Source organism: Cervus canadensis, chromosome 18 (genome assembly GCF_019320065.1).
Source record: "Cervus canadensis isolate Bull #8, Minnesota chromosome 18, ASM1932006v1, whole genome shotgun sequence".
NCBI classification, from domain to species: domain Eukaryota; kingdom Metazoa; phylum Chordata; class Mammalia; order Artiodactyla; family Cervidae; genus Cervus; species Cervus canadensis.
The window spans coordinates 52,763,644-52,781,705 of NC_057403.1; the positions used below are offsets into that span (position 1 = coordinate 52,763,644).

Below are 18,062 nucleotides of genomic sequence, written 5' to 3' on the forward strand. Positions count from 1 at the left end.
AAGCTGGATTATTATCATGTGTATTTTTGACTGTATGAAGCAGCCCCTGCTTCGTGGAAATAACATTCCAGTCACTGTGAAGCACACCGAGTCATAGCACTCACACGGTGCATTCCTGGCGGACGGGCTCCGGCCTTCAGCTGCAACAATAAAATCCAGTGCCGCTGATTCATTAACCCACACGTGGACAGACACCGAGCACTCTTAGTGAAACGGCAGAGACCGCAGGTAGGCGCCTTTCCAGAGAGGTGCGGTTGTACTGGAAAATGGCAGGACACATCCTGTTCCTCTGGTTCTGGAAAACCTCATGGGGCATGTGAGAACCAGGAGGCCATCAGCTTCCACAGGAGCCAGGAAATACCCCAGAGCGGACAACACAAAGGCCTTTGCAGAGTCCCCGCACCCTTGCAAAAGTCTGGGAAGTAAGGGTCTCAGGGGGATATGTCTTCCAAGACTCTTTTATAATGTCTTTGTTGGTTTCACTATAATAGTGCAAGAAACTAAATTATTCCGTGTTCAAATTCTATAGCGAAACAAAATCTTTCCAAAAGTGCCAGTACTTGGGTTATTCTAAAAGAAATCAGCACTTGATCTGAGTCTATCTGCCTCAACTACACAAAAGAGATGAATTTCTGACCATCTGTGTGTGTAGAAAATATATATGCATTTATATATACACATACACAGATATGTACATGTGTACATACATACATATACACTTACTTATCATTGTACATACACCTGCCATATCCCCCATTATGATCAGTGTATTCGTGTATGTGTGTTTGTGTGTGTACACGAGAGAAAGATCACCTACAGGAAACAGAATCTGTTCCTTTTGTGTAGATGAGAACACAGAGGCATACTTTACATTGCCCAAGTACAGGACAATATGGTTGCTTCCGGTTTACTCAAAATCTAGGTGATTTTGCTTTTATTAAGAGGGGAAACCTTTCCTTGGTCTCATTGATCTATAACCAGGAGCACATGACTAAAACTGGGACATTGGAACAGCTATTTGGACAACCAAGTCCCAAAGCCCCTCTTTGTCCTTAGCAGGGAGTGGCGCACATGGGATTGTATAGAATCCACAGAAAACGACCCTGCTGTTCATTTCTGTTTGCTTTCCTCAACCAGATGAATGTGGGGCTGAGGTAAGAGAATTCCTCCTTATGTATGTATAAACACTAACAGAGTGACACATACTCCTGCCTTTTTCCTTCTGTGCCAGAAACATAATGTTTGTACTAGACTTTTTGGAATTGTAACTCTAAAATGCCATCCTTTTTAAATGACAGTATTAGAATATTTGCTTCTCCAGAAATGAGCCATCATAAGTTAACAAAAGAGAGCAAATCAAACATAAAGAGAAAACATTAAAAGCATATCCCGCTCAGCAGAATCTTCATCTTATTGGGACACTCAGGCAACACCCTCCAGTCCTGGGGTTTTCTGTCCTGCCCTCCAGTCCACGCAGGAGCCCTCCTCCCTCAGAAGCCAGAGCCCGAGAAACACTGCTGGGGTTCCCAGATATGATCCCAGTCTCCCCTTTTCTGTTACACTCTTTGTTCCCCCCAGTAATCCACTGAACCAGTCCCTGAGAAGTTAATGAAAAAAACAACTTTATTCACAGAGGTTGAGACTTCGGGATAACAATAGCCAACAAACGGCCCTTCCAGCACATTGTAAGTTAATCACAGTGATCTTGGGTCTCAACACGGTTCATCAGAGTTCTTAACATCAAGGACGCTGAAGCTCGCCCACAGTGTTCCCACCAGCCCGGGCAGAACTTGGACATGGACGCTCCTGGGGGTCAGTAGCAAATGGCCTTCAGCACGAATTCTCAGTCACCTCTGTGTTTGCTAATTCGTAAATTATTCTGTTTGTCTGAAATATCCTTTCCAACATATTAACCAACAGGCTCTCAGATGTGATGTTTGTGTTCACTTTTATATAAGTTCTGGACTAATCTGCTTTAAAAAATTATCTCAAAGACCCACTCTGCCTCCCTCCAGAACTACTGACTTACTGTGCTTTTCCCACATTTGATAAAATTAAAGTAGCTGGGAGGTTCAGGAAATCGAGTCTCAGAACCACCACCACAACCCAAAGAGATACCGTGAGAGCTTAGATGCATTCCCCCAAAGTTCCCAGCTGAAGTGGGCTGTGAAAATCTCAATTTCCATAACCACATCTTTGTCTCAGCCCCCTGCCCTCCCACCCACTCCTCGCCCCAGACTTGCAGTCACCTCCATAAGGTGTTTGTTTAGCTGCAGGCTCTGGGCCTGCCTGGCTGGCGCTTGGAGGGAGGAGGAGGCTACAGTTGGCCAGGGAGCCTCCCACCAAGCCTCCTGTTCCTGGGGGCCGGGAGAGCTGACCACCCCCAGACCCCAGGGGACTCCCTTGCTCTTCTGAGCGCTCACCCATCCCTGCCTCCACTTGCTTTCCATGTGCTTATTTCACCCAACTCTTCAGATTAAAAATAGTCCTTCACCACACAGTTCTGGAAAATGTGGCAACAATCAAGCTTCCCTAACCCTCATGCACTTCCGGTGTCCCTAGAAATGTTTTGACCCCTTAAACAATAAAGCTAAGAGATAGGAGGATGTCTGTGGTTGGTAACAGGCGTTGGAGAGCACGTGTATTGACTAAGGAGCTATCGAGCTATCTATTGTAATGCAACAAAATGCTAAGTTACACAGAGTGCACTTTTTAAATAGAGGTTGTTAATACAGATGTTCACAGGGCAACCCTTATAGTAAAAAGAATCAAGCTTTTAGCCAAAGAATATAGCGTGTTCCTTTTACTATCTAAAAGGAAAAGAGAGAAAATTTCTCTATTTACAATGAAAGTGTGGTCTCTCAGCTTCCGCCTGAACATTGGTCTTAAGTCCTCACCAAGCCCTAGGATCTGCTAAAGAACCTAAAAAACAGGTTGCCCCTGGTGTCCCCACAACTGGACCTTAGCTTCAAACCCAGCTGTGAACACCCATCACTCCGTGGAGCCCAAAGCCAAGACCTGGGCCACAGTGACAGCCGAGCTGGCGATGGTCAGATCGTGGCTCTTAGACAGAAAGGACCACACTGCGGCCATCTGCCTGCCCTCCGATTGTCTGCGCTCTCCCCCACTCCCTCCGGACGCGCAGGACCTGTCTGGATGCTAGTGGAAAATCATGCCATCAGACTGACCTAAGGTTCAAGGAATTTTCCTGCGCCTGCGGTAGGAGGTCTGAGATGCCCAAGTCGCAGCGTGGGCATGGTCTTTTAAATCTCCGAAGCTGTTCCAGTTCTGGGAAGGTTCATCTTGCAGGAGGCAGGGAAGTGTGCCCACTCGTGCAGCTGAGGATGCTAATACTTCCCACGATCCATACGCAGGCAGAGGAAATCATTTATTTTAAAACGCGACTACTTTCTCAGCGGTGGGAGCCCTGCTCGCTCACACGGAGCTCAGACCAGGGCGAGGGAAAGGAGCCGCCGTCTGTTTTACTGGAAATGAAGCACCGCTTCCGGGAGCTGCAGGGGGAAATAGGAGAGAAAGGGGATCCCGAGCTGGTAGAAGCCGCCCTGGACGTGCGGGTCTAGCATCAGGGAAGCGTTGAAAGGCGGACGGAGGCTGGAGGAGGTGGCCAGAAGCGAGGCGCCCAGACAGCCGCCGGGCCCCTGCTTGGCGCACCCCAGGAGCTCGCCCCCTCCAGCCGGCTTCTGCCCCTGCCGTCGGGCCAGGATGCTGTCTATGCTGAAGCTCTTGGACTTGTCCGAGCTCTTCGGAGAGCTGCGGGAGGCGGGGCGCGGAGGAGTCTCCGGGCCGTCCACAGTGCGCTCAGGCTGGCCGACAGCCACCGCCGCTGCGCCCTGGAGCGCGTCGCCCGCGTCCCCCTCTGGGGACCCGGGCCCGGGCCAGGGGAGGGACGCTGGCGGCGGAGAGGAGGCTTCCCGAAGGGGCGAGGGGCGCGCGGGCGCTCTTTCCTGGATGGGGGTCGCGGGGCGGGGGCGCCCTCCCGCGCTCCGCACCTCCGGCGGCGCCTCTGAGCCGCGCTCCTGCGTCTCGGCGCGGACCCGCTTGGCCTCCGGGCCCCCCGGTCCGGGCTTGGGCTTCCTCTTCCGGCGCCGGTAGTTGCCGTTCTCGAACATATCCAGGCAGCGAGGGTCCAGCGTCCAGTAGCTGCCCTTGCCGGGTCGCCCTTTCTCGCGGGGCACCTTGACGAAGCAGTCGTTGAGCGAGAGGTTGTGGCGGATGCTGTTCTGCCAGCCCTGCCGGTTGTCGTGGTAGAAGGGGAAGCGGTCCATGATGAACTGGTAGATGCCGTTGAGTGTGACCCTCTGCTCAGGCGCATCCTGGATCGCCATGGCGATGAGCGCGATGTAGCTGTAGGGCGGCTTCTGGGGGGGCTCCACCCGGCCCGAGGCCGCCAGCGCGCTCGCGGGGGCGAAAGCCAGAGGCAACCCGGGTCTCTCGGGGCCGTACAGATAGAGCATGGGCGAGGCGGCCAGAGCAGGCAGCCGGGGGCTGAAGAGGTGGCTCATGGCGAGCGGGAGCCCGTGCGGCGCTCCCGGCGATGCCTGAAACCCGGGCGGCTTAGGGACTGCGCCCCGCGCCGCAAGGGCCCTCCCGGGGAGCCTGCCCTGCGTCTGCCTCCCGCTCTGCCGCTCTCCCCAGCCGCTCCGCGTTCTGTCCCTTCTTCATGGCTTTAAAAAATGTTAAATAATTGTTGTAAGTTTGCTATTATATGTTGACTTAGCGCTGGAAAATAAATTGTCTATGATAAACAGTCGCTGTGTTCTCAGCCCACCCACATTAATTAAAATTTCATTGCTGAAAAACTCCAAGCTTTTCCCTCCACGTGTCTTTTTGATACCAGCCAATCGGTTTCAGGGTTATTCCTTCATTTGTTTATAGAATTAGTCTGTTGATAAGTCCGCCCACCCAAGTTGAATCAAGCTGTGTTTATTTGGAAAAATTTCCGGGCACCCAATATATAAACGCACTGATCTGATGTTTGAAATATCACGTCCACCCCTTGACGCTGTAAGCACACACAGTCAGTCAGGCAGGATGTGGATCGAGGTGGCTCGGGAGCAGGGTCTGCCCCGCCAGGAAGAAGAGGTGGAGCTGGGAGGGGCGCAGGGGTGAGTTTTACCTCTGGCCTGGGGGAGCCCCGAAATCCCATGGCCTCCCACAAAAGACCTTTTCTTCTCCCAGGCTTAGTAGGAGATGGAGAGATGACACACTCTCATAAATGCCTTCTGAGGTCTTGGAGAGCTCTCAGATATTTTAGCAGGGGAGAGGAGATAGATGAACGCCTGATTAGAAGAGGATGCAGCCCTCCTCTGAGACATCCTCGGGATGCCCTGGAGGAATTGGGCTGACGGGTGGCGGGGGTGTACTCCCTAGGGGCCTCACATCCCAAAATGGGCAGGCCTGCCCCCCTAGGGCTCCCTGGGGATCCAAGAAGACGATCCCAGAAGCCCAGCTTTTCTGATGCCAATGGCATGGGGCACTGAGTTGGCGAAGGCGTGCAGTAGCGGGTCCACAGCTTGGTTGGGGGCAAGTTTCAAAATCACCCCTTTTGGAGAGTCGAGGGGGAGAAGCTACGGTCTTTCTGATGGGGCTGAGATTGCAAGGAGGAACACCATAAAAGGGGAATTTGGCAGCTGGCGCGGGAGAGCTGGTATTTGTGAATGCGGGTCTCTTGCTTTATATTCTGCGCTTTCCTGTTTATAACAAGGAGGGGGTTATAACAACTTTACAAGTGCACGCAGCTGGCCCGTGATTACATTAAGCATTTGGGAAGCCTGCTCGCTTCCCCCCCCCACCCACTCACCCTGGGGTGTAAGCACTCCCCACCCTGACTCATTTTACATTTAGCCACGTCCTGGTTTGAATCAAAAACCTTGATGATACTGATTTAGAAGGAGGTGTCTCCCCTACTCTGCCGCCTTTGGGGAGGGGGGTGGATTGGCACTTAACGTGACTAGTTCCTGTTTATGATCTTTGCTGGATATATTTTAAAAGAAAGAAAAAGCTCAGGATAACTGAATTAACATCTCATTGAGTAAACCATGTGGATGCCCAAGAAGAAGAGGGCGGGGAGAAGATGGAACGTGGTGGTAGCTTGAGGAAGGGCACTAAAGGTCCCTTAAGGCAGCTTGCTGCTTAACCCCTTAGGGCTGTCCCACTGTCACAGAGGCGACACCATGCTGGGGACCGGCCACCGGGGCTCAGGTCATCTCTGAACGTGGAAAAGCAGGGAGAATCCCAACTCTACAATGGAGGATCCAGAAGGTAAAGCCTGTGTTTGGGGGTTCTGGAGAGACCACAGGGACGTTTATCTAAAAGGAAATCGCTGACAGGGTCGAAAACCCGGTTTGGGTGCAGGCAGGGCTTGAGGGAGTGCCAGGTCAGGCCCCGGGACACATTCAGGCCTCTGTCCCCAGGGCTGCTTTTCTAACTTAAGCCCAGTGTCCCGCTGTTCCCCGCCTGGGTCTCGAGGATGGCCCTCTAGCCAAGAGGGGGCGGACCGCTGTATTCTTTCTGGATCCCTGGCTTTCATCGGAGCACCCCCTTCAATCCTGGGATGGAAAAAGAACCTCAATGTCGGCCCTTCTGCAGCCCACGGGCTCCACGGGCTCCAGAGTCACCCCAGCCCTCCAAATCAGCGCGCTTCCTGCAAGTTCAAGTTTGCATCCGGCCTTGGTGCCGGCTCCAACAGACCCAGAGCGAGAGACACACCGGTGTTACTCCGCGGTCCCTCGCCCCCCACCTCCTCACCCGAGCCCTCCCTGGAGTTTCCCGGACACCCAGCGTCCAGCACGCACAGTCCTGCCTGAGGCGCGCCACCGCGGCGCTCCTTCTAAACTAGGAGGCAAATCTGAGCTTGAATTCGCACAATGATAAACACCGCCCAATTTGGGCATGGGCGGGACGCAGGCGGAGACACGCGCGGCTGGTGGGCAGGGCACTGATAGTAAAGAAAAAACAACCCCAGTTCTAGCGGCCGTCTGGAGAGGCGCGTCCCGCTCCACGTGCTGGCAGCAGCTAGCAACCTCTCTGGGAGGTTCTGGCCACAGAACTCCGGCACGGCGCCCCGACCCGGCTCCGGCGAGGGGTCGGATCCTGGGTTCCCAGGTGAAGTGTGTAACTGAAGCCGAGGACGCCGCGGGCAGGAGCCCCGAGTGGGGGCTTATTTCCGGGGAGCGCCGGGCACAGGCGCCGAGAGCCGAGTGTGGATGCGCCCTCGTGCGGAAGCTCTGTCGGGAGACTCACTGGGGGACCGGCCGAGCCTGGGAGACGGCGGGGAGACAGGGTGACTCAGAGAGCCAGATGGAGACACTGACCGTTCCCTGCAGGTTCAGAAGTCTTCAGATCCCGGAAAAGCACATTCATCTGTGAAGTCAGTGGGCGCGGGTCTCCCAGAAATCATGCTTCCGGAAGGACCGCGGCAGTTCCAACTCCGGGGCCCAAGAACAAATTGGGTTCAGCGTGGGACGCGAACCATTCCCAGCTCCCTGGCAGGAAGCCTGCTCCTGGGGCTGGTCAGGCAACCAGCCGGGACCACAGAGGCCCCACAGAGAAAGGCTTGGTGGGGGGGGACAGCAGCTGCTCTTGTGCCCCACCCCCACACGCCCTTCTTCTGTTTCACCGGTAAATAAAGAAGGCTGACATTCAAGTGAACCATGATCTGCGTCGTACTCCCGAATATCCGCCTCACTTTTCTAAGTGTGAAGACAGTTAACACGTTGTGTGTGTGTGTGTGTGTGTGTGTAGAGGTAGGGTGAATGAATGATTCTTCCTTAAGTCTGAGAAGAGTAGCGCTATAAAGATGCAAGATCGCTTTACTGACAATCTAAAATGTTGAGGAGAATGATAGTAATAAGGATAACATTAATAGCTAAATCTGTCTTGAATTACTATGCGCTGGCACTCTTCTAAGTGCTTTCCTTGTATTAAGTCACTTCTTTCTCACAGTAATCCTCAGAAACAGAACTTTTAAAAAAATCGTTCCCATTCTGCAGGCCAGGAAACTGAGGCCAGGAATTTGACTTGCCTCAGGTCTCCAAGAGGAAGTGTTCCAAAGACAGGAAAACAATCACATTATAATAGCTACTGTGTGTGGATGCCAAGGACCCTGTGGAAATTCTGTTGAGAACCCTGCCACCATCTACAGAAGATGGGAGGATGGATTTGCCCATTTTACAGATGAGGAGACTGAGGCCTGGCAGAGAGCACCAGAAAACAATGGAGGTAGTAAATAGCACAGGTTGGAATCCACATGGTTTCCTCCAAAGGTGGGTTTACTGCAGTCCGACACCCTCAGTTGAGCACAGAAGCTGAGAGGTGTGTCTGGAGTAATCAAGGTGGGGGGGAAGGGGAGCCCTCTGGAGAGGAGAGGTTGTGTGCCGTTCCACCCCCCAGAGCTGGGAGATTTCGGGCATCATAAGTAGGAGACCCAGAGTCCTCACTTACACCCTTCCAAAACCGGGGAGACTCTTTCCTCCCCTGCCCTCCTCTCCCACTTTGAAAGGATGGGGACTAGTGTCGTCTGCTTCTCTCAGGGGACGTGAGCCACGAAGGTAAGGGCTGGCTGGTCAGCTGATGCTGATTTATTCCCAGAGAGCAGGGGCAGTAGGCCCGGGCACTGCCCTGCCCAAGCGCATCAGCATGTAGCTTGATGTACGCAGCTAATTGAGATCCAAGGATCCTTTCTCCTGTTGTCCAGGTACATCCTAATAGCAACAGTCCTTACGATGGACTGGACATTTGGAAGCACTTTCCACACGGGTGTTGGGTTCCTTAGTCCTCACGACAGCCCTGTTCGATGATCCTGCCACTTTTTCAGTTGAGAAAGGGGCTCAGAGAGCTTGAGGTAACATGGCCCAGGTGCGTGAACCCTCAGCTGGCCTGTGTGCGCAGGACTTGAGTTGGTGCCTGTGGGTTCCGGTTAGAGAAAAAACTTCCTCTGGGGAGACCATCTGGAAAAACAACGTGAAGGCACAGAGAGTGTCCAGAGGGGCTGCTGGGAAGGTAGGACCCAAGGTCAAGGGCCACTGAGCCTCCCTGAGGTCAGAGCGGTCTCTCAGGCCTCTGTGACCTCCCAGCCTGGGTGGGCATATGGACAGAGCACAGAGCTCCCCAATTCCATCCCCCTCCAAGGGACCATGGATGCCAGCAAGCCTGTCAAGCTGCCACCCACCCCCTTCCTGCGTTTCAGCCTCCACACACTCACAGCCCCAGAATAGAGCCCCACAGACCTGCTACAGCAAAAACCGTAGCACCAGTAAGACACCTTCGAGAACCGAACTTCACACAAGCGCCGTCCTTCTGCTGCAGAGCAGAAACGCTGCAGCAGCGGAGAGGGGAAGCCTTGCATGAGTTGAGGTCCCAGCCTTCCCAGCTGCCTGAAGCTTTCGCCCCCTTCCTCACATGCCTCTGTCAAAAAGCAACATCTCAGATGCCTTGGTGAGCTGAGACCATGCAAGACAGAGGCCGGCAGGGAATGCTTCTCAAGATTTGGGAAAGCATTTCAAATATGTGGTACCAGCAGGCACACTGGCTGGCTCTGACCAGTGTGTCCCACTCACCTGGAGTCTGGCCTCCCAGCACCCCTGGCCTGGCCGCACCTACAGGCTCCGAACCTCAGAGCTCTACTTGTCCACTGACCCCACACCCCGAGCGCAGGAGCCCAGGGTCCTGACAATGCAGGTTGTCACATCCCCTGAGACGCCCTGAACAGGCTCCGAGCCCCCAGTGCCTCTGTTCATTCTTCAGGGGAGTCTTCTCCTGCTCATCTGCAAAGAATCTGCCTGCCAATGCAAGAGATGGAAGAGATGCAGTTTCTACCCCTGGGTAGGGAAGCTTCTCTAGAAAAGGAAATGGCAACCCACTCTAGGATCCTTTCCTGGAAAATCCCACGGACAGAGGAGCCTGGTGGACTACAGTCCGTAGGGTTGCAAAGAGTTGGATACGACTGAGCCACTGGGCACATACATTCCCATTGGCCAAAACCCTTGTCCAGTTTTCTGGATGGGGGCTGCGGAAGAGGATGGAGATGAGGTCGGAGGCAGTGAACACTCAGCCTCCAAGGACCTGGGAACTCTGCTCTGTACTTCGGGTTAAGCTCACCAACCTCTCACGGGCTCAGAGGCAATCTTCCAGGCAGTCTTGGGTAACTGGGAGGAGATGGACCCCCAAAGATCTATGAGCCAAATGCTGACGTTCCTGGGACCCTGCATTTTCTTCTCCCTCTAACTTCTGGTCGTCACCTCTTACGAGCAGCAGAGCAGAGGAGCGAGGACAAGTCTGGGCCCATCGCAGGAGCCGGGGATGAAGGAAAAAGCACACCGGACAGCCAGCACTGCCCTTGCACTCACCTGCTCATTTTACAGATGAGAAAACTGAGGCCAGGAAGGAAAAGCCCCTGTTCACACAGCGAGATGTGGTCCTACGACCCCCTGGCCCATTGCTCTAGTAATTGGAGAGTGCATTTGGACACCGATTTTGGCGTCCTCCAGGACAGCCACTTGAACCAGGGCAGTGAGGGCCGCTGGGCCGCACACCCAAATCTGGCTGCAGGAGAGAGGCCCAGCTCTCAGCCTTGGGTGAAAGCAGAGAACTTGAGTTTCTCTGAGTCTCACAAGAAGCAGAGGCTACTCCAGTTGCGGGCCCTCCAGGGCTGAGAACCAGGATGCTCAAAGCCCACTGGGTCTCACTGGCGGCCTTTATCTGTCAAAACCGGACCCTGGGGAGAGACACAGTACACCCAACCAAGACCAGTGAGGGACGCAGGGTTATGTCTATGGGAAACTGTCTCTGTCTTGGTGCTCGGGTCGCTTCTGTTTTATTTGCAGTATCTTTGAGACCTGCCCGGCTGTATCTTACTGGGTCAGGAAGAAACATGGCTATCACACGTGGCTTCATGCAAACTGCGTCTGTGGACCGCAGAGCCGCCCAAGCAAGGAGTCCCGGCAGCCTGAGTCCGGCGTTCCGGCCCTTCCAGCCCCGGCCTCCTTTCCCCAGTTCCTCCAAGGCCCCGAGCCTCCGAGGAGAGCGGCGGGGGAAGGAGCTGCATGTGGATGGATCCGTGGAGCCAGGACGTCCCCCGCCCTGGGTCCCCCGCGCCGTGTCGCGCGCCGTCTGTGCGCGCCGGCGGCAGAAGCGAAGACCAGCAAGGCCGCCCGCGGTGCCTGGGCTCCGCGCTCAGCCTCATCGGCTTGCCCTTACCACTCCGCGGAGCGACAGACGCCCCAGGCCGCGGAGCCTGGCGGCCGCGCAGGCTGCGGAAGGCCGAAAGCCGGAGCTGGGCCGGGCTCCGAGAGCCGCGCCGGGCCCCGCACGCGCCGGCCTCCGCGCGCCCAAGGCCTCGACTCGCTTCCACCCCGCCGCCTCCAGAGGCCCCGGGTGAAGCTCCCAACACAGTCCCCAGATGCCCAGGTTCCCAGGGGACTGGAAAGGGCCCTTGCCTTGGACTTCATGGCCTTCTGGAGCCACCCCGTCAGGTGAGCGGCCCACGCACAGCGGGGACTTCTCTAAGAGACTTTCGCAAAGGTAGGACACCCCAGGTATCAGGGCAGATCGGGTCTCAGACCGGTGGGTTCCACTTCTATCTCCGTTGTTTTCCCTGTGTCTCTGAGACCTCCTCTGAGTTCCAGATCTTAAGGTGAGAGCAGGCTTTCAGGGAGAACTCTTTAAAACATCTGGGGAAGAAGAACCCGCCAGAACCCTCTCCTCGAGGGGAGCAAAGTGAAACCCCAGTGCCCTGAGCCGCAAGCAGCGATCTGCGGCCTCATTCTGCCGCTCAGAGAATGGTCTCCGGGGTCTCTCCCTCTCTGTCTCTGGTCCTTCCCACTCACTGAGCACCAAGCACCTTGGCTCACCCCTCCTGCGGTCACGAAAAGGAATAAAATGCAGCCCTCATGTTTTAACCAGCTGCCACCTCTGGGGCCATAGATTGAAAGAATCTGTGTTGCACATATGGGGGGAATTATTATGCTCAAACTTTCCCCAGTGCTATTTCAGCATAATACAGAGACAAAATGGCATGTTAAAAACAACAGAATACCCAGGTTACATTCAAGGCCACCATATCCAGGAAAATCATTATCTCCTGAAGTGTTAAGTTCAGGAGAGCTGCACTCCAGGGAAGGTTAGAGCTCACCTGCTGGGGTGGGAAACGCATTCCCAGTTTGGAACTCTGGACCCCAAAGTCACACACAGAGAGACCAGGAGGGGAGCTATGTTTCGGCTAGTGAAACAGTAAAGTCATTTTCCCCCGCAGCTGTACCTCATAGAGGCTGTGTTGCTATTTAAAATTTTAAGGATGAGATATCAAAATTGAAAAGTCATGTGTCACTTAAAATCCTGGAAAAGTTGACAAATTTAAAACTCTAAAAGCATTGTAAATTATTTTTGAAGTGCTACGAGGCTTTAAAGTTTTTCACTGCAATAGGGTAAAGATTTAGAAATCAAATCCATAAGTAGAGAGGTCTAAAATTCACCTCTGATCTGGCCACTCCCAGGGACAGTCATTAAATGGTACAGAATCAATCCCCTTTGGATTTTCGAAATCCTGGTTCAGATCCTTTTCTGGAGTACTATTAAAGTGGGGAAGGAAGTCCGCATTTTAGGAAATTGAGGAAAAGCAGGACTCCCCCTGGTTTGCTGGTAGCTAATGGAAAATGTTTATCTTCCCCTCCCTCACCTCCTAAATTGGAGCTGGTTGGACATTGGGATGGAATGGTAGTGTTTGTTTTGACTATTGGCATGTTTTTCTGCGTTTAACAAAATGCATTACAGCAACTGTCATTACGGCTCACAGCCCTTCAGGCAGCTACATCCAACCAGGACTGGTTCTCAATTGCCAGGGTCAGGGTGGGATTCTGAATTACTCAAAAGCCTTTTCTGACACTAGCAGGACAATAGGGGAGTTCCCTCAGTCCTCTGTGCTCATCTGTAGATGTCTACACATTTACCCACCTGTGTAACAAAAATAATCAAAACAGGTGGATTGGTGAACACACCTCATTTTTTTAAAATTCGAGAATACAAACACACCGTCCGGACTTTGGGCAGAAAAACAACATGGGTTTATTTTAAGGCAAGTACAACAATTAAGACCACATAAGACAAACACAGGTGAAGTTAAATTTTTAGTGTTTTTTTTTTTCTTTTAGGAATGCTGGGGGAGGAATCTACTATACAACACCATCACGCTTTGTAAATAAAAAGTATCAGATACTTGACTTCTTTATCAGCCAACAACAACAAAAAAATAAATTATTTTCTTGTTTTGTAAAAGACCTACAACTGGGAAAAGAATTATGTCTCATAATTGTACAGGGGAAGGAGGAAACCCCACATAGATTTCTTGAATTTTCACTTTGGCAGTTAGAAATGGTCGGGCAAGATGAGAAATTATCCAGTGAACTCAACTTTAAATATTATATTAATGGCTCTGAAAAACAACAAAAAATAGCCTGATTACAAATCCACACATTTGTACAGCACGGTTAGAGAAATTTAAAATTACACACAGCACATACATAATCTATAGAGAGCCCCATAGACCTATGGGGGTCTCTACAGAGAGTCATTACTGGGTCGCTATGGGATTTGGTCCATAAGTTATAATTTTTGAAACCCCAAATGGAGCAGTGAGCACAGCCATCCTGGAAGGGGAGGGGGATTTTTAAATCATTATTCATTTCGTTGGGCCGCGTCCCTGTACTGGGGCTTCTTGGGATCTCAGAAACGGGGCGGCGAGTTAAAGTTACCTGCAGCTTCGCAGAGGGCGGAGGCTGGCACGCGCGCGCTCTCTGCTCCCGGGTCTGCGGAAAAAGCGGCGGGCAAGTTTTGGTTCTTTTTGCGTCTCTGCAGCCTGAACTGTCTGAGAGGGTCGCGTCTGGGAGGCGAAGCCGGAGCGGGCCAGGGCAGAGGAGGGCCAGGGCAGGTCAGTATTTCGTGCAGTCATAGGAGTACGGAGCCGCGTGGCGGTAGAGGGATGGCGTGGATCTGTAGGGCAGCTGACAGCTCGCGTTGCTGCTCACCTGGGGTTCCCCGAGGGTCGAGTTCTCAATCCCCAGCCGGTGGGAGTTGAACATCTCCCTGACGTTAGGGAAAGTCTGCTGCTGGGCCGCGAACGTGTGGCCGGAAAGGTGGTTCAGGTCCCCGCTGTGGTTGAGATACCAGGAGGCCGCCTGGGCCGCGGCAGCCCCGGGCTGCGGCGCCGGCTGCGGCTGGGGAGCCGGCGGGGGCGGCGGCGCCTGCGGGTGGTGGTGGCCGTGATGCTGGTGGTGGTGGCCAGCGGCGGCGGCGAGCGCGCCCTCCTGGCCGGCGGCGAGGTTGAGGGCGCTCAGGGGAGATGTGGGGCCGCTCGGGTGGTCCGAGAGGGCCTCGTCCAGAGCGGGCGGGACGCACATGTGCGCCGGCCGCTCAGCCCCGGTGTACAGGCTCATGGCGCGCATGCTGCACTGGTAGCCCCCGGCGCCCGCAGCCTCCAGGCCCTGCGCGCACGGCTGGCCATAGGCGGCGGGCGGCGCGGCGGCGTAGGGCAGCGCCAGCGGCGGCACCACCAGGCCCGCGCGCCCGGCCGCGGGGCTCAGCTCGCCGCCCGGCGGCGACGTTCGCAGCGTCATGATATTCTCCACGCTGAAGCCGGGCAGCCCATTGGGCGCGCCCGCGTGGTGCTCCGGCAGCGAGCCGTCAGGGGAGCCGGCGGGCGTGGAGGCCGCGCTGCGCGGGCTACCCTGCAGCGCGCTCTCGGGACTCAGTGTCTCCACCTTGGTGATGACCGGCAGCGCCGGCGACGCCGCCTCGCTCTTGATCACCACCTTCTTCTCGGCCTCCTTGGGGGTGTCCGCTAGAGGGGGGCCGGCCCGAGCGCCCTTGGACGCCGCCGGGGGCGGCTCCTTAAGGTGGGCGCGCTCCTCCTTCTCCTTGGGCACGTCTTTCTTCTTGAAGCGCCGCCGGCGCCGCAGGAAGCTGCCGTTCTCGAACATGTTGTAGGAGTCCGGGTCCAGGGTCCAGTAGCTGCCCTTGCCAGGTTTCTTGTCGTCGCGGGGCACCTTGACGAAGCACTCGTTGAGCGAGAGATTGTGGCGGATGCTGTTCTGCCAGCCCTGCTTGTTCTCCCGGTAGAAGGGGAAACGGTCCATGATGAATTGGTAGATGCCGTTCAGGGTGATCTTCTTCTCGGGCGCGTTCTGGATGGCCATGGTGATGAGCGCGATGTAGCTGTAGGGCGGTTTCACCAGGTCCTTGGGCGCCGCGGGCTGGTGGTGGTGATACGGCGCGTAGGAGCGGCCCATGCCCGCGCCGTACTGCTCCGGGTGGCCCGAGTAGACGCCCATGGGGCTGGTCATGCCTCCGTAGCTGCCCGCCGCGCGGTAGTAATTCTGCTCGCTCAAGTAGGGCACCACTCCCAGGGCGTTGGGGTCGGACACAGAGTAGCGCGCCTGCATGCTGCGTCCGAGACGGCTAGCCACCGCCTGCGCGCAAGGACCGCGAGGAAGGCCCTACGAGAGCGAGCGCGAGCGAGAGAGGGAAGAAGGGAGCCGGTGGGGGGAGCCCCGGGCGCCTGGAAGCCTCAGGGGTGAGCTGGAGGAGGCGCCGGCGCGGGGCGCCCGCCTTCGGACCGGGAAGGGGCGCTCGCTTTCAGCGGACCGGGCGGAGCAGCATCTTGGAAGGCTCGCCCCGGCGAACGCAGCGCCGGCCCCGGCTCACTCCTCGCGCGCTCTCGGGACTCGGCGGGCGGCCGGGGACCGAGAGGAGACGCCGCGCGCGCGGTGGACCAACGCTGGCCGCTCGGTCCGCGTCAGGAAAGGGAAGGCGGCTCTCCAAGCCCCCCCACTCAGCAAATCGGCAGCCCTGAGGGTCGGCGAGCCGGGGTCCAGGGTGCTGCCCTGCCGAGCCCGGAAAAAGAGGCAAAGTCCCTTTTAGGGAATGGGAAAAGTTTCAAAAGTCTTCTTGCTGAAAGCGAGGTTTTACTTTCCCCCGGCCACGCCCCCTCCGGGAACTTTGGACCAATAAGGCGGCCTCTGTGGGGACTTGGCACCAATCAGGACGACGAGCGCCGGAATCCGTCGGCTCTAAGACCCAGCCGCGCAGAACCAGACTTTCCTGCAGCCCAGTCTTAACTTGAAAAGATTTTTTTTTCTTAAAAAGAGTTATATCTTATTAAAATTTATTTTATTATCACATTTTGGTTAATGGGCCCACGTGCCCAGAGCAAAAAAAAAAAAAAAAACAACTAGCGCTCCTTTGCAGATAAAAGTGAGTTTGAGATATAAAACCGAATTGATTAATGTAGTCCAATATCTCCCCAAAGACCTTGTAAGTAGCAAAGAACCTGGGACTATTTTTCTTATTAATGAGTGATGAGGCGAATAATTAGATTTCCTAATTGTGGGGGCCCAGGTGTAATGGATTCCAAGTAAATGTGCTGAATTGGAATGGAGAGGCCTCCTCTGGATTTGGTCATTATTTAAGCAAATAATTAATAATCAACGGGGAGTTTCCAGGTTCAGGGCCGTCAAGAATAACCTATAAATGTTTAAGAGGCGAATTATAGAAACCGAGTGCCCCTCACCCCCATCTGAGGAGGGAGGCCCAGGCGTCTATAGGGGATAGGCAGATAGCGAAGCGGGGAACGTAGCGATGCCTACAGAATATAATCCTCTAAACTCGCCGTGGATTCGGTAAAGCATCCCCGACATCGGTTGCGGTGTTGTGGGGTTTGGGGAAGAGAGGGAAATAATTCAGCTCACCTCCCCCTCTGCCCTCCCGCGTAGACGCTCGCAGCCCACCAACCCCAGCCTCGCCGCGTAGCTCCGTTTTCCCAGAGATAAATTCCCTTTGACAGGCTGACTCCCGCGCTCCCCGAAGCCGGGAACAATGCACCAGCCACCCGGCCCTGCGGCAAAGCCGGGCTCCCCTGCCCGCGAGGAGAAACCCGAGCCGCAGTCGGCGGGGGCTTCGCCGGGGACGCGCGTCCGTAGCGCGGGCTCCCGACCGCGGCCCCGCCGGCAGGAACCCGCAGCCCCGCGCGCAGCCCCCGCCTCCCGCTCCTGGCGAAGCCCCTGAGGGAGTCCCCGCGTTGATTTTCTGTCTGTTAGTCTTTTTTGTTTGGCTGCGGTTTGATAAGGTGGTCTGGGCACCCGGGCTCCGTGTGAGGATGGGATAAGCGATTGCAAATGGTTCAAGACACCTCGGGAGACGGTATTATTCTGGATACGAACCTGGAGCGACTCGGAGGTCTTCGCCCTTCAGAGCTTTCTCCTTCTCTCGAGGAATCCCGGGAAGTTTGTTTATTTGTGCACTGAGTATTTATTTCTTCAACACCTCGAATAATCAGGTCCCCTTTCGCTCGCTTCCCCGAAGGGGCAGGACACTCTGTGACGGGCTAAACGCTGGTCAGAATTCTTCTGAAGTTGTCTATCCGGTTGGGTAGGGAAGAAGACCTCGGATAAAACTTTTGTATTTCAGGATTCCTTTCCCCCTCCTCAATGTCCCCGTCAGTTGTTTATTAGGTTCCCAAGAAAAGGGTTTTCGAGAATCTACTGTCAGTCTTAGCTTTTGGAGAGGTGAATAGAACACGCTGGGGACACTTAATTCATTTTCAAAAACGGAACAAAAAAAAAATACTTATGTTCGTTACCGATGAATGGTATTATGTCCTGATAAATTAAAAATCAAAGGGAAAGCATTTAGTACAAAATAGGTTCCTATTACCTAGAATATTCTGCTTCTGAAACATTCACTCCATTTTTTATGGGCGCCCCGGGTTCTTTCTCTAATTTGAATTTTAGGGGGGCAACGAAGTAAAATGAGGCTGCCCACTCTTCAGCTCACAGGTGAATGGTTTGAACTCCCACCCCTCAGCTTCCATTACAACCTTATTATTTTTTCATACCTCTAGTATTTTCACATCTATTAAAAAAAAAAAAAAAAAAACCTTTAGCAAAAAGTGTCTTTCTCCTCGACTACGTGACAGGCAGCCCGAGTTCTCACAATTTTACTGGAAATGCAAACTATTGATCAGGAAACACCCCTCAATCTGTAGACTTCCTGCA

At 54.4% G+C, this 18,062-nt stretch overlaps 2 protein-coding genes across 2 annotated transcripts; both read right to left on the bottom strand.

The window, feature by feature from the left end:
* Positions 1 to 1,601: 1,601 nt before the first annotated feature.
* On the bottom strand, positions 1,602 to 5,817 carry FOXL1 (forkhead box L1). Its single transcript, XM_043435442.1, has one exon. The coding sequence runs from the start codon at positions 4,521 to 4,523 to the stop codon at positions 3,483 to 3,485; it is 1,041 nt and encodes a 346-aa protein (XP_043291377.1). The 5' UTR covers positions 4,524 to 5,817; the 3' UTR covers positions 1,602 to 3,482.
* A 7,239-nt stretch (positions 5,818 to 13,056) lies between these two features.
* FOXC2 (forkhead box C2) lies at positions 13,057 to 15,950 on the bottom strand. Its single transcript, XM_043435441.1, has one exon. It carries the CDS (start codon positions 15,450 to 15,452, stop codon positions 13,944 to 13,946), a length of 1,509 nt encoding a protein of 502 aa, XP_043291376.1. The 5' UTR covers positions 15,453 to 15,950; the 3' UTR covers positions 13,057 to 13,943.
* Positions 15,951 to 18,062: the final 2,112 nt, after the last annotated feature.

What these genes read in the sequence shown, in the direction of transcription:
- FOXL1 (XM_043435442.1), bottom strand. Translation starts at nt 4,523, where the DNA reads ATGAGCCACCTCTTCAGCCCCCGGCTGCCTGCTCTGGCCGCCTCGCCC.
- FOXC2 (XM_043435441.1), bottom strand. Translation starts at nt 15,452, where the DNA reads ATGCAGGCGCGCTACTCTGTGTCCGACCCCAACGCCCTGGGAGTGGTG.